The sequence below is a fragment of the Macrotis lagotis genome, chromosome 1, assembly GCF_037893015.1.
Source record: "Macrotis lagotis isolate mMagLag1 chromosome 1, bilby.v1.9.chrom.fasta, whole genome shotgun sequence".
NCBI classification, from domain to species: Eukaryota; Metazoa; Chordata; class Mammalia; order Peramelemorphia; family Peramelidae; genus Macrotis; species Macrotis lagotis.
In genome coordinates this window covers 583,449,072-583,462,644 of record NC_133658.1, presented here as the reverse complement: position 1 = coordinate 583,462,644, position 13,573 = coordinate 583,449,072, and the positions used below count along the sequence as shown (strand labels likewise).

Genomic DNA, 13,573 nt, shown 5'->3' with positions numbered 1-13,573 from the left:
ATGCAATTCTCTACATATTTTAGAAATGAGACCTTTATCAGAATTCCTGGTTGTGAAGATTGTTTCCCAGCTTTCTTCTTTCCTTCTGATTTTATTAGTGCAAAACCTTTTTAATTTAATATAGTCATCAGAATTCATTAGGGAGATTGGTCTATAATTTTTGTTTAGGTTCTTCCTGGTGTCAGCACCATGTTGGTGTCATAAAAGAGTTTGGCAGAACTCCTTCCTCTTCTATTTTTTTAAAATTGCTCCCTAAATGTTTGGTAGAATTCTCTTGAATCTATTGGAACCTGGAGAGTTTTTCTTAGGGAGTTTGATGGTTTCTTCAATTTCTTTTTCTAAAATGAAGTTATTTAAGTAATTTATTTCTTCTGTTAATCTTTGTATTTTTGTCAATATTCCATCAAATTACCTATACCCCTAGGTACATACAAGTTTAGTAATGATATAGCTTCATTACCAATGGTGTAGTTTCCTCCCTTATCCCTTTTAAGGATTAATTTTTGCTTTTAATTTGTCTGGGATTAGGACTGATACCTTTTTTACTCCAGTTTATTGAAAGTATAGGCATCTAAGTGATGCCCTAAATAGAACAGGAGGTTCTGAGTTCAAATATGGATCAGACACTTACTAGCTCTGTGACCTTGGACAAGTCACTTCACTTTAATCCAAATAGCATCATCTCCTTGATTTCACAGCATCTTTGAGAATTTAGGATAACCACCATATCACTTCTAAGCTTCAGCCTAGAAGAACTAGTTTTGGTTCTGCTCCTTGCTAGGTAACCCTGAACAAGCCAAGCTCTTAGTGCTCCAACCATTCTTAAAACTGCAGCAGACTAGGGGCGGCTAGGTGAGCAATGGATAAAGCATCGGCCCTGGAGTCAGGAGTACCTGGGTTCAACACCGGCCTCAGACACTTAATAATTACCTAGCTGTGTGGCCTTACACAAGCCACTTAACCCCATTTGCCTTGCAAAAACCTAAAAAAAAACTGCAGCAGACTGAGGACTGGTGGTCTACACTGTTTCATTTCCTCAGTGAGTTTCTTAAAAGAAATCATTTCTCTAGTCTAAAATAAAAGCGGGACTGCAATATGGCAGAGCAGTCTAGACATAGGAAAAACCATGAAGTATGAAGGAAGGTCAACATGAAACAGAATCAGTGACTTTCATCCACTTTATGATTCAGAAGACAGCAGGGAATCTCATGTTTTTCCTTTTACACAAAATGACTAATATAAATAGAAAAATGTAAATATAAAATTAAAAAAGAACAAGACAATAATATGAAGTACTATGATGTGGTGGAAGTATGAAGTATGAAGGTGGAAGATGATTATCTGTTAAAAGGAAGTGAGGTGCAAAGAGCAGTCCAGTAAGCTAGTTCCTCATGGGAGATGTCTCACTTTCCTGGTTTTCTAGAATTTGTGAAATTCAGACAGACTGGAGAGCTGTGGGGGAGAGAATGGGACAGGTTATTCAGACTGTCAGTTATTACAAAGAACGATGCAACCATCCCCTCCTCTATAATACCAGAAATTATAACCAATAAAGAACATGAAAATTTTCTTAAAAGATAACCTTTTTCTGGTATCTTTTCTATGACTGATTCTATTCTGCTGTCAGTCACAGACACATACACAAACATGCTCATGCATACATTATCAGAGTTGTATCACCAGAAAGGTTATCCAATCCAGTTTTCACTTAATGCAAAAGAGCTTTGCTCAAACCCCAAGTCATTGGAGCTGCATCCTGTGAGCCAAGACCAGTGATTCCAGCCTGAACAGAGATTGTAGAAGGCCTGGGAAGATGGGGGGGGGGGGTGCAAAAGGCTATGAGGTTCCAGAGCTTCCTGAAAATATAAACTTAAAACCCTTAAACTTAATGCCTTTTCTTATGGGTGCCTCAAAGATGGACCAATTCAGTTTCCATTTTCTTTCTCTGGTCAATTATAATGAATTAGTTTACCATTCTATGAGAAGAGTCATCTGAATTTTAAAGTAAAGTCATTCTCAGACTCTCCCTTTGCTACTCCCTTTTGCAGGGAGGGGCAATAGGATGGAGGAGTGGAATCTTGTATGGGCCTAAGGATTATAATGAGTAAGGAGATAAATTTCTTAGGTATGATAGATGTTTAATAAATGCTTGTTGACCATGTTCTATTCTCCTCTTCGTCACCAGATTACATCTAGAACCAACCTAAGACTAGAAAGGGAAGAAGCCATGGTCACCAGTTATTCCACCACATGGTTCTTTAGAGAAAAATCAGACAAATTGAAGACTATTTGATTGCCTTTGTCTCCTCAGCACCTTGAACAGTGCTGGACCCACAGTAGGTACTCCATATTTGTCAGAATTTAAGAAGAATTTAAGAATTTTTTGCTCCCTGTTTCCCCATAAGCTTTCCTTATACTTACAGGAAGTCGAGCATTTCTTGAGAGAACCAACAGCTTTGACATACTCTTGTCCTAAGAATTGTTCGTAGGTGATGTCAGCTGGGAGTTTTGCCAAATACTCAGTGTTGTGCTTGAACAGAAGGTTTTTGGTTTTGGGGAGGATAGAAAATATATCTTTTTCAGTTCCATAAGTTCCAAAAAGACTCTGGATCAAAGAGACAGACACATTATCAGCAAACATCCATTGAGGAATGGGGAAAAAATGATTTGTTCAGGATCAGGTCTATCTCTTCCTCTTAGGACCCCTTTGACAACTATGCTACTGTCTTTCTTGGATGCTAAATGATTTCCACTTACTGCACTGCATTATCCTACCTAAGGGATGATTTAAAATGGCATTTCTGTAGATATCATTCACAGGTCACATTAGCCTGCTATATTTGAGCAAACATTTAAAGTTTCTATATTTATTGGATATGGCAGCACAATACCCCTGATCTTAAGGAATAAATGGCAGAATCGGGGCAGTGCGTCATCCAAATGGTGAAGATGTCTTTTGAAAGTAAGGATTCCTCCTTCAATCATACATCTACTTGCTCCACCAACATACAAGCAAAAGCTTTCCTCGGTTTGCTTAATTTCTTTTTTAAGCCTGTTTTTAATCACAGTGCCCCTAAGTTCTACCAGGGCTCTATTTTAAAAAGCAGATCAACAAGGACAAAATATATTTATCACAACCTGGACCCAGGCTAACTACCATTACTCTTACCTTATAGAGGTAAGGAAAGAACCAAGTGAAACAGTGTGAGTCTATGTGTAACTTTCCCAGAGTTCAAGAATTGAGATTTTAAAAATACTCACTGAGGGGGCAGCTAGGTGGCAGTGGATAAAACACCGGCCCTGGAGTCAGGGGGTTCAAATCTGTTCTCAAACACTTAATAATTACCTAGCTGTGTGGCCTTGGGCAAGCCACTTAACCGCGTTTGCCTTGCAGAAACCTAAAAAAATATATTCACTGAGAGGGCTAATATATAATGTTCTTCCTTTCTACATAGAAACTCAGGACAGAACAAAACCATTGCCTCTAACTAATGACCTGATTTCAGTCATAAATAAATTGAATGACTGGATTCTGGACCCTATTAACTGATTCAAGTTCAATTAAGTGAGGAAAAGGGATGGCAGACTGAATTATACAGACCTGTTGATTCAATAACACCTGTCGAACAAAAGCTGTCTTATCCTTGCGTGAGAGCACAGCATGGTTGGGTGCCTGAGCCAGGTAACATTCCTGAGGTTTGGTCACTTCCTTCTGGGTTCCATCTAAACACAAGAATCTAAAACTTTTGCTCTCCAGGTTTTTCCGCCCAAGGTTCTGTATTGTTCCCTGAAAGGAAAGTGAAAGTGACCAACAGTTAACTATTTCGTTTTCAGCTAGTTGTCCAAAGGCTATCACCCATAAAATCAGTGCCATGTGGATGTAGGGAAAGAAGAAAAGATCTACTGCCCCTCAGGAGTTCAACTTGAATCTCATGCTCAATCATTCTCTCCAGACCACCTCTACTCACTTTTCCTTGAGGTTCAAACCAAACCTCTGGCTTCAAGACCAAAAACAATGTATTATGTTGTTGTTTCCAAATATCTCTTAGTTTCAGGAGAGAATGGAAAAAATCCTGAACTTTCTGACTGCTTCTCAAATATTGAACACTGGCTTCTATACCTCATTTGTCAGGTTCCCCTTAAGGACAAAAATTGGGTGGGGAGAATCATTTTTGAAATCTATTTCACAGGCTATCATGAATACCATGTCTGAGTATATTAGCACACTTGTGTGAATACAGATTTCAGCCATTTCATATCTGTGCTTTGTCGTGCTGCTAGAGTAAGTCATGGACACAGAAGAGTGCTCTGGACTCGAGGACCCAGATTCAAAACCTGACTGATCTGAAATAACCTCTGCAGTCATAGGTACAAGATGGAACACCCCTGGGCCTCCTTCCACTTCAGTAAAAAAGGAATAAATGCTGAGATCCCATCTATATGTTCCTTCACTCCCTGGAAGAATTCATTTATTCATTCCAATGTTTTTGACTACTATAAGAATGACTGACCACCTCCAAACAGAAGACTAGCAAGTCCTTTGGTCAGGAAAGGACCAACCACTGTTGTTTTCCACTATCCCTTGTGGGAGTCCAGGCTCCCATCAAACTATCAAACTCAAAGCTGAGACCTGAGAGCATTTGATCTCAGGTTCAAATTGATTTGAACTCTAATTCTCTTTTCCTTACAATTCATTGCTTTTATTTGGCACATAGCATAGTGATTTGCATAACCACTACTCAATTACTCTTTGTTGTACAAGTTTGGTATAAAGATTCATTTGCTACTTTGGGCCTAACTTTTTGGTTCACTGGAATAGAATTGTATCAGGAGTCCAGAAGTCATGGATTTCCCCATATGTCTAACTCACTTTCAGCAAAGGAGCTAAACCCACTGGAAAACATGGTAGTCAAAAATCAAAGTAATCACATACCATCTGTATTCTCCAGGACAGTGGTGTGTTTCACAAAGGCAACATTGCCTACATTCTCAGCCAGGCATCTACAAGAAATGAGAGACAGGCAATGAGATGAAAGCATTATGATTCTCTTTCTTGAACAGAATCTTTCAGAGTCACACCTTTCTTTTATAGAACTGTAGGACTAGAAGGGACCTCAGGGGGTCAAGCAAATCTTTCTTATTTTCAGATAAGCAAAATGAGGCCCAGAAAAATCCTCTGGGTTTGTGCCATGCTGAAACCAGTATATGCAGGTAATCTTTCCCATGTTCTCAGTAATAAATTCATTTTGTTGAAGATTTGGTATGGTATATATAAAAGAATCTCTAAAACAAAATCTCTTTCTCACTTTCACTCAAACTTCACCTAGCCCATTCTTAAATTGCTTCTTGCTTTTCTAGTTTAACATGCATATTTATAACAATGTGCTATAATAAAATCCTAAGCAGTTTTAAATTCCCAGAGAGAATGCAAATTCCTTCACCTTTTCAGTGGCCTTAAATCTTCTGTCTTCAGTCTCTAAATCTTTAATAAGAACCTAACCCACTGCAATACCTTTCACAGCTATGGTCAAGGAGAAATTTGAACCAAAGCATAAAGGCAATCACAAAAGATAAAACAATTATTTTCAGTGAAATGATTACAAATTGGATAAGTTCAATGCCATTCCCTCAGTGATTTAAGTGGTCAAAGAATATGAACAAATAGCCCTCAGAAGAATTTTAACTACAGATTTATCTAAATCAATAGCTTTTCCTGCAGAAAACAAAAAGGCAAATCAAAAATCTGAGGTTTCACTTCACATTCTAAAAATTGCAAAGCTATCTAAAGAGAAGAACATTCATTGTTGGAGGAGTTAGAGAAATGGGCACATTGATTCATTGATGGAGCTGTGAATTGTCCCATTCTAGAAATTTAGATTTATGCAAAGAAAATTACTACAATGGGGACAGCTAGGGTGGAATAGTGAATAGAGCACTGGCCCTGGAGTCAGGAGGATCTGAGTACACATCTGAACTCAAATACTCTATTACCTAGCAGTGTGACCTTGGTCAAGTCATTTAACTCTACTGCATTAAACTCTCCCTCCAAAATATTACTAATATGTTCTTCCCTTTTGACCCCAAGTTTCCACTTAAAGAATATTTTAGCTCTTTTCTTAGTGGCTAAAAATTGGAAAGAGGCTGTCTTCCTTTCATGGCAGCATGAAAGCAAGGCACCTTGGGAGTCTGGAAAAAGAGCAATTCCTCAGGTAGTAAGGACAGTTGGGGCCCTGACCATGCAACTGTGTGATCTTTCAGTTTCTTTGAAAGTGTAGAAAGATGATTTTTAAGGAGACTGTATTAATAATACCATTAGATTTAATATGTTTACCTGAAAGCCCCAATGTAGCCATAGTAGGTATCTTTGGTACTAGTGTCACATTTATCCAAAACTGGTGATTGCCAATACATAAGGCACAGAGTTTGGAATCTTTATTGTCTCCAGGAGCACAGGATTCACTGAAATATTTATGTAAATAAGAGGAAAGACAGATGTTTTTATTTGAATTAATACAAGAGTACTTTTAAAAGACTATTTTAAACTACATAATTGCCTTAACGATTATAAGCTTAGAACTTGAAATAAGACGTTCAGAAATTAGGTGACAGGCAGGTATGCTGTCCGTCACAGGATGATCCCACAAGATGATGATTTATGTACAGCAAGTCAATTCATACACCCCACCTTCACCCAGATCCTTTGGTGATGACTTCTCCTTCAAATCTGCCCTTAATTCTCCCTATACTCCCTATACATTTCACAATGTAACTTTACCCAAGTGTCTAATCACTAAGGGAAGTCAAGACAAACCAAGAACCAGCTTACCAAATTCACAGGAATTGGTTTTGTTGTTTATCAGGCCCATGGGTATATTCCAGCCTGCAGTGTCAATGGCTGTGTGGCAGGACTTCTTGCCTTGTAGTGAATCCCAAGTGAGGTTACTACCTACTCTAACAACAGCCACAGCATAATAGCCTTGTAAACCAAAATGGATGAAAAAAGCAAAAGTTAGTATTATGAGGCATCCCAGAAGGGGCCAGTTGGTACTAACTACAAGCCAACTTCAGACCTTGAGGGAAATGTTATATATATACATATATATGTGTGTGTGTGTGTGTGTGTGTGTGTGTGTGTGTCTATTGTTCCCAGATTTTATGAACTGGAGAGGTGGAAAGTCATCTGCTTAAATTCTCTTGACCAGAGAGGTATCTCCACTATAACATACCAAATAAGCTGTCTTCCTGGTTGTGCTCAAATGACTTCCAATTAAAGAGAATCCATTATTTCCTGAGGCAGTCTTTTCCATTTAATTGTTTATATTCAGGCATTAGCCTCTGACTCTTTGTGACCACCCCCCTTTGGTGTCCCACCTTTTCATCTGCTGGGGATCTTTTGAAGTTTTGCTTTTCAAAACAGCAGAAATTTTTCCTTCCACTCAGGCAATTGCTGATTGACTCACCAATATACTCACCCTCAGCAACTTTATTCATACAGTCAGGTCCATGGCTCTCTGTATTCTTAGGTGCTGAAATAAAGTCAATGGAGTTTCTTACATCTACAATCATTAAATATAAGATCTCTTAAACATGAGGGTTTATTCCATTACAATGTTATTTCATTTAGGAGAATCCTTGATTCTCCAAAGTTTAGAATTAACATTAAGTGTGAAAATTCATCCTACCTCTGAATATCTCAACCAATTCTCTTATGACAACCTGCCTTTATTCATGAACTTCAGGATTAAGGAATGCTGTCTTAAACTATGGATTATTTTATCTCCTATAAAAAATTGTCTAATATGGGGATGAAATCCATGATGACCTTGACCTTCAGTCAAGAAGACCTCAGTTCAAGTCTCTGGCAGCTGTGTGACCTGCTAATGCTCAATCTGAAGTGGTAATTCCAGAGGCGAAACTCACTTGAGAGTTTTTATGAATAAAATGCTTTGCACACTTAAAGTCACTTCTAAGTTTAAAGTTGCATCATAGAGATATACCTAGAAAGGACCCTCCAAGGTCATCTAATCCAACCACCCTCATTTTATAGGAGTAACAAAATAAACATGACATTTTTCCTCAGATTCTCAAGAGCTCTGGAAAGCATTCACATGTTCATATAGTAATCTGGTTGATGGCTTTACTGATTTCCTGGGCATGGAGGAAGGGACTTAGCCAAACATATGACTTCTTAGAATCAGGTACCCTCAGTAGACATATTGCTATTAATATTTATCATCATCTTCCTTCTGTTCCTACTTTGAATGATGGGAGTTTACAGTTGATAGTATTTTCATAATTTCCTAGACCAAGCCCTTCATTTTACAAACAAGGAAACTAATTCCCAAACAACTTGTTCAGGGTCACACAACGGGTAAGTAGGAGAGGAGTAATCAAAATCCAGGTCCTCTGAAGAACTAAGGTTGGTTGAAAAACCTCAAAACACTAATACTGTCACAAAACAGGAGCTACCTACCATTATCTTGATAATGCATTCTTCAACATTTTCTCCCACCTCACATGCAATGACTCCATTACTAAACACACTCCATTCGTCACACTTTTTCTTTTCCTCCTCATCGACTATGCACCACTTCACCTTCTTGTCCCCTAAGGAATGGAGCTTGTCTAGGGCAAGACCTGGGAAGAGAAATCAAAAGTTTGACCTGCTAATTGATTCTTAAAATGTACTATGTAAATGCTTGAGGTGTGCCCAGTGAAAGATAAAAAGATTGCCCAACAAACAAGACTAGATTCTTCAACTTAAGGACTGAACCTTCAATACAGTGGGGACATCTTTTATATTAAAAACAATATTCAAATAAGGGCAATCAATTAAAAGGAAACATTAAGCCCTCTGACTTCTAATTATACAAAAGAGTAGGGATTTTCCAAGTTAAGGAAAGAACAGAAGCAATTCCTTGAAATTAAGAAAAGCAGTGTCCCACTCCTTTAAGGGTAAATACCCCAAGGGTCATGGAAACATGGGACCAGTTTTCAGATAAGGCATGAGATGTTTGAGATAAACAATTATTAAAAAAAACTCCTTATGACAGGTCTGACTTCTCATCAACTATGTCCTTGGTTTTGAGTCTCTAACCAGCTTCCCAGCCAAAGGGGTTAGGTTCAATCAATACAAAATTTTCTTCCAATTGCCACACAATTAAACTCCTCACAAGACTAGAATCTTTATTGAATAAGCACAGAACTGTGCAAGATCTAGAATTAATTCACAAGATGAGAGTCAATGTGGTTCATTCAATTTCCACAATAAACCACTTGCTGTCCTCATCCCTTCAATTTCTCTCAATTTTCTTAGAGTTGAGGTTTCTGACTTTCAAAGGAGGTTGTCATCCATGCAGTAACTGGAAGTCCTTTTCATTTCCTCTGGGAAATGAAGGTCGTTTTTTACACACTGATCTCTACCTCCCCTCATGCCCATTACACTCCAGGAAGAATTCACCTGGCCAACATTTTTTTGTTGTGATTATGAAGTATCTTAGGCCAGATCTGAACTCAGTTCCTCCTGACTCCAGGTTTTGTGCTGTATTCACTGTGCCACCTAGCTTCCCCCATCTTCTCTTTAAAATGAGAAAAGAGAATCTCCAAGGTTCCTTTTGACCCAAATAACATGGTTCTATAATCTCTAGAAAGGAAAAGTCATTCTTAATTTCTAAAGGAGTCTGGGAGGGATAAGAGGCAAAGCAGGATCTCTGTGAATCTCTCCCAGACTAACAGCAAAACCACTACTGGATTTTCAGCTTGCAGCTCACCCCACGAGATGGCCATACTTATGGTGGGGCAACAACAGCATTTTACTGGAGGGGCTTGTTTCTTGGTTGGCTCTGTCAATTGTGTGAGTGAGACATGATATCTCATGATATCATTGTTCTTTTTGGAGAATAAGGGAAGAATCACTTGGTTTAAAAATTGAAGTAAATGTTGAATTTCAAGTAGATATTAGTTAAAATAAGGTGTATTTTTCCTTATCCAAAATCGGCGATTCCTGAAATTTAGTCAGAGATCCCTGAGCTAAATTAAGAAACCTTAATACCTTCAAGGATGACTTGCCCAAGGTCACGCAGTTAATAAGAAACAGAATACAAACACAATTTCAATTCAGAAATAGCCATTTTCCTAGAACCATTTTCTCTTGACAAGCCTGGCATAATTGTACTTTCCTCAAGTATTAAGTCCCTACTATGTGTCAAGCATTGTTAAAGATCATGAATATTTTAAAATAAAATCTGCGAAGCATATTATTTCTTAATTAACTGACCTTTTGAGGACTTCCCTAAATGCTTTGGGCATGTTTATTTTCCTTTTTTTTTTTCCTATCCATTTTCACTATGAAGGAAACAAGGCTCCTTGAAATTCTGACATATGACCAGATTCTCAAAAAATGTATATTACATTTCTAAGGTCCGTTCTGAAATAAGATTCTCAAATATGAATATTTGCACATATTTGACCTGTAAGATTCCATTCTGATTCTGTACTTCCCTAGTGGTGTCAGCTTAGAACTATGAAGGGAAGGAAGATTTAATGGAATTGAATTGAGGACTGATATTCTAAAAATTTCCTCTGTTCCTTGAAAACTAACACTGAATATAGTACAGACCCTGAGGAGGTTAAGATTCTCAAATATGAATATTTGCACATATTTGACCTGTAAGATTCCATTCTGATTCTGTACTTCCCTAGTGGTGTCAGCTTAGAACTATGAAGGGAAGGAAGATTTAATGGAATTGAATTGAGGACTGATATTCTAAAAATTTCCTCTGTGCCTTGAAAACTAACACTGAATATAGTACAGACCCTGAGGAGGTTGTTCTTGAAATGTTTGCCATTGTTCACTAAATCCTCCAAAAACCTACCAGATTCAGGTGACAAATACTGAGAAGCCTCTAACAATCTGTGGGAGACCAGAAGGAGAAAGTCATTTAACCCCTCTGAATCTATGATGTCTAACAATGACTGCAGCTGAGTAGGACTTATTGCCCTATGTGTTAATTGCTATCAAACTGTTTGGGCTCCATGGCATGACCATGCTTACCTTTTATAGGCTTAATGGCCTGGATGAACTGGTATCCCAGGTACAATTCATAGTCCATCTTTGGAGGAACTTTCAAAAATCTATTGGTAGCATCCTTAAATAGCAAGTTTTTTCCAAGATGAGAGGAAAACAGGTTGAATTGCTCTGACTTGCCCTTGCCAAATTTTTCCTATTCAAGAAAGAGAACCATGAATGCAAACTGCTAACAAGGAAGGTCACCCATTGTTTGGGTCCTTTTCTCTATATTCTCAGTGATCTATTCTGATCCTAAGCTTTGTACTATTATCTCTTTGCCATTGGTTCCCCAACCCCTTGAGTTCTATTCCATTGCCCCCTCTCTGCTTTTACAATCCCTGCTCTATCTTGTCAAAAATCACCTCAAAGATCTCTTATCAGAATAACAGAACCAATACCAAAATATTCCTTTCTAAACATACTTTCTAATATAATATAAGTTCTAATATAATTTTCAAAATCTCTGTAGGGAAAAGAATGTCAGTATTTTACTTTTACAGACATAGAATTTATAACCAAGATCTAATGTTGGGAGAGACCACAGGGACATCTGGATATAGTCCGAGCTGTACAGATAAGAAAACTGAAGACTAATGCAATGAAATGTCCATGACTGATTGTGAAGACAATATGAGCACTGGTTCTCTAGCCCCAGGACCTTGTGTGTATTACTACTACATTCTTATTTTCTGAAAGATTTTTATTTTCTGGAGAGGATAGCCAGCATTTTAGGATTTAAAGAGAACAGTAAATAGGAGCAATGAAACCACAACCACAAGATTGCACACTAATGCACTGCTAAAGAACTAGTCCAAAAATTCTAGTCCCCAAAATGCAACTTTGCATTACCTTTTACCCAATAATCCTACTAAGTCTATTCCCCCAATGGGATCAAAGAAAAAGGGTTCATGTTGTGCACAAATATGTATAGCAGTTCTCTGTCATGTAAAGAGATGGAAATCTAGGGGAATGCCCATCAATTGGGGAATGATCAGACTAGTTATGATATATGAATATGATTGAATACTTTTGTGCTGTAAGAAATAACGATGGTTTCAGAAAAACCAGGGAAGACTATCAAGTTTTATCTTAAACTTATCAGAGTCAATTGTGAAAGGAAGACTCATGAAAAATGCTATCCACCTCCAAATAGAGCTGAAAATTTTGCATATTTGTAATGAAGTCATTTGAGAAATTTATATCTCAATGGGTATGGGAGGGGAGGGGGCAGAGGTACAGAATTTAAAACTGAAAACAATTTATTTTTTTAGAAAAGAAAAAGATACCTGTGCAATAGAGAGGAGACTCCAGATTATATCCTCCTTGCCATTCACACTTCGGGCCACCACAGCATGAGCAGGGATCCTGGCCAGGTTGCAGTCCTTGAATTTATCCACAGGCTTCCTTGTGTTATCAGGGCACAGTAATTCATACTTTTCTCTTTCAGCCTCCATTTGAAGGTTCTCTGCAAGAAGCAGCAAAACCTCCAAATAAGCATGAGAAGGAAATGGCAATCTATTCCAATATCTCTACCAAGAAAACCCCAAATAGGGTCATGAAGAGTCAGACATAACTGAAACAAATGAACAGTAACAAGATCTAGAAGGGGGGTGCCAGTGTAATGACTAAGAATGTAGGGGGAGAGCAAGGAGAACATTCTTCCATTCTCCTACAAGCAGACAATCACATACCCTCCACCACACCACTCTAAGAAGGATTTGTGACCTACTGAAATGGCCTTGACACAATCCATGTGGGAGATGCTCTTTATACAGGCCAGACTAGAACTATTGTTAGTCTTCATGGCTTCTTTAAATTCATTACATTTCTTCAGCTCATTTTCTGATATGACGCACCATCTCACTTGTTCTGTGGAAACCAGGCATAGTCCTAAAGGAGAAAAGCCAGAAGGGACTGAGTTCATGTCCACACTCACCTCTAAGGTGTCCCCTGTGAAGTCAGACTCCAGGGAAGAGCACAGAGGAACAAGACCTCCAGTGCTTGCAAGCCAGTTGCACTCACCAAATAGACAAAGGAATCTAGCAACCCATCCAAACTCAATTATTCAGAGAAGAAGTTCTCATTCCCAAAATGTTCTCCCCTTTCTTTCCCACCATGTCAGAAGGCAAAATGAAAGTACCTAAGGAACAGAAAAGAAAAAAAAATTCCCCTTCTCTCTCCCAGTTATCTTATTCTTTGTTAGTATTTTGTTTTTGAGGGAGGATGTAGGGTTGTGAATCCAACTGTACTGAATACTGTTTAAAAAAGAAAAATTTGCTTAGGGGTAGTGGCCTCAGAAACCAAGACTTGGGTTCAGTTGCTAAGTTTTTCCTCCTTCCTCCCCTCTAAGATGTGTCCTGCCTCTATATCCATCTTGTATTTGCTATATATATTTGGGACTGAAGAGGGGAAGCTTCCATTTGGCAAAAGTAAAAAGAATACAGGGAAATACATGGAAAGAGTATCTTGTACCTGCTAAGTAGGAAACAAAAGGCATTTAAGCTC

The 13,573-nt window shown here is 38.2% G+C and overlaps 1 protein-coding gene across 1 annotated transcript; it reads right to left on the bottom strand.

Annotated features, from left to right (window-relative positions):
• Window positions 1–2,269: 2,269 nt before the first annotated feature.
• Window positions 2,270–12,992, bottom strand: LOC141505571 (serotransferrin-like). Its single transcript, XM_074211500.1, is given in 12 exon segments — window positions 2,270–2,605; window positions 3,602–3,763; window positions 3,765–3,787; window positions 4,934–5,001; window positions 6,332–6,398; window positions 6,401–6,472; window positions 6,827–6,976; window positions 7,473–7,556; window positions 8,470–8,637; window positions 11,054–11,222; window positions 12,355–12,597; window positions 12,798–12,992. Coding segments are annotated over 12 exon segments (1,737 nt in total).
• Between the last annotated feature and the right edge of the window lie 581 nt (window positions 12,993–13,573).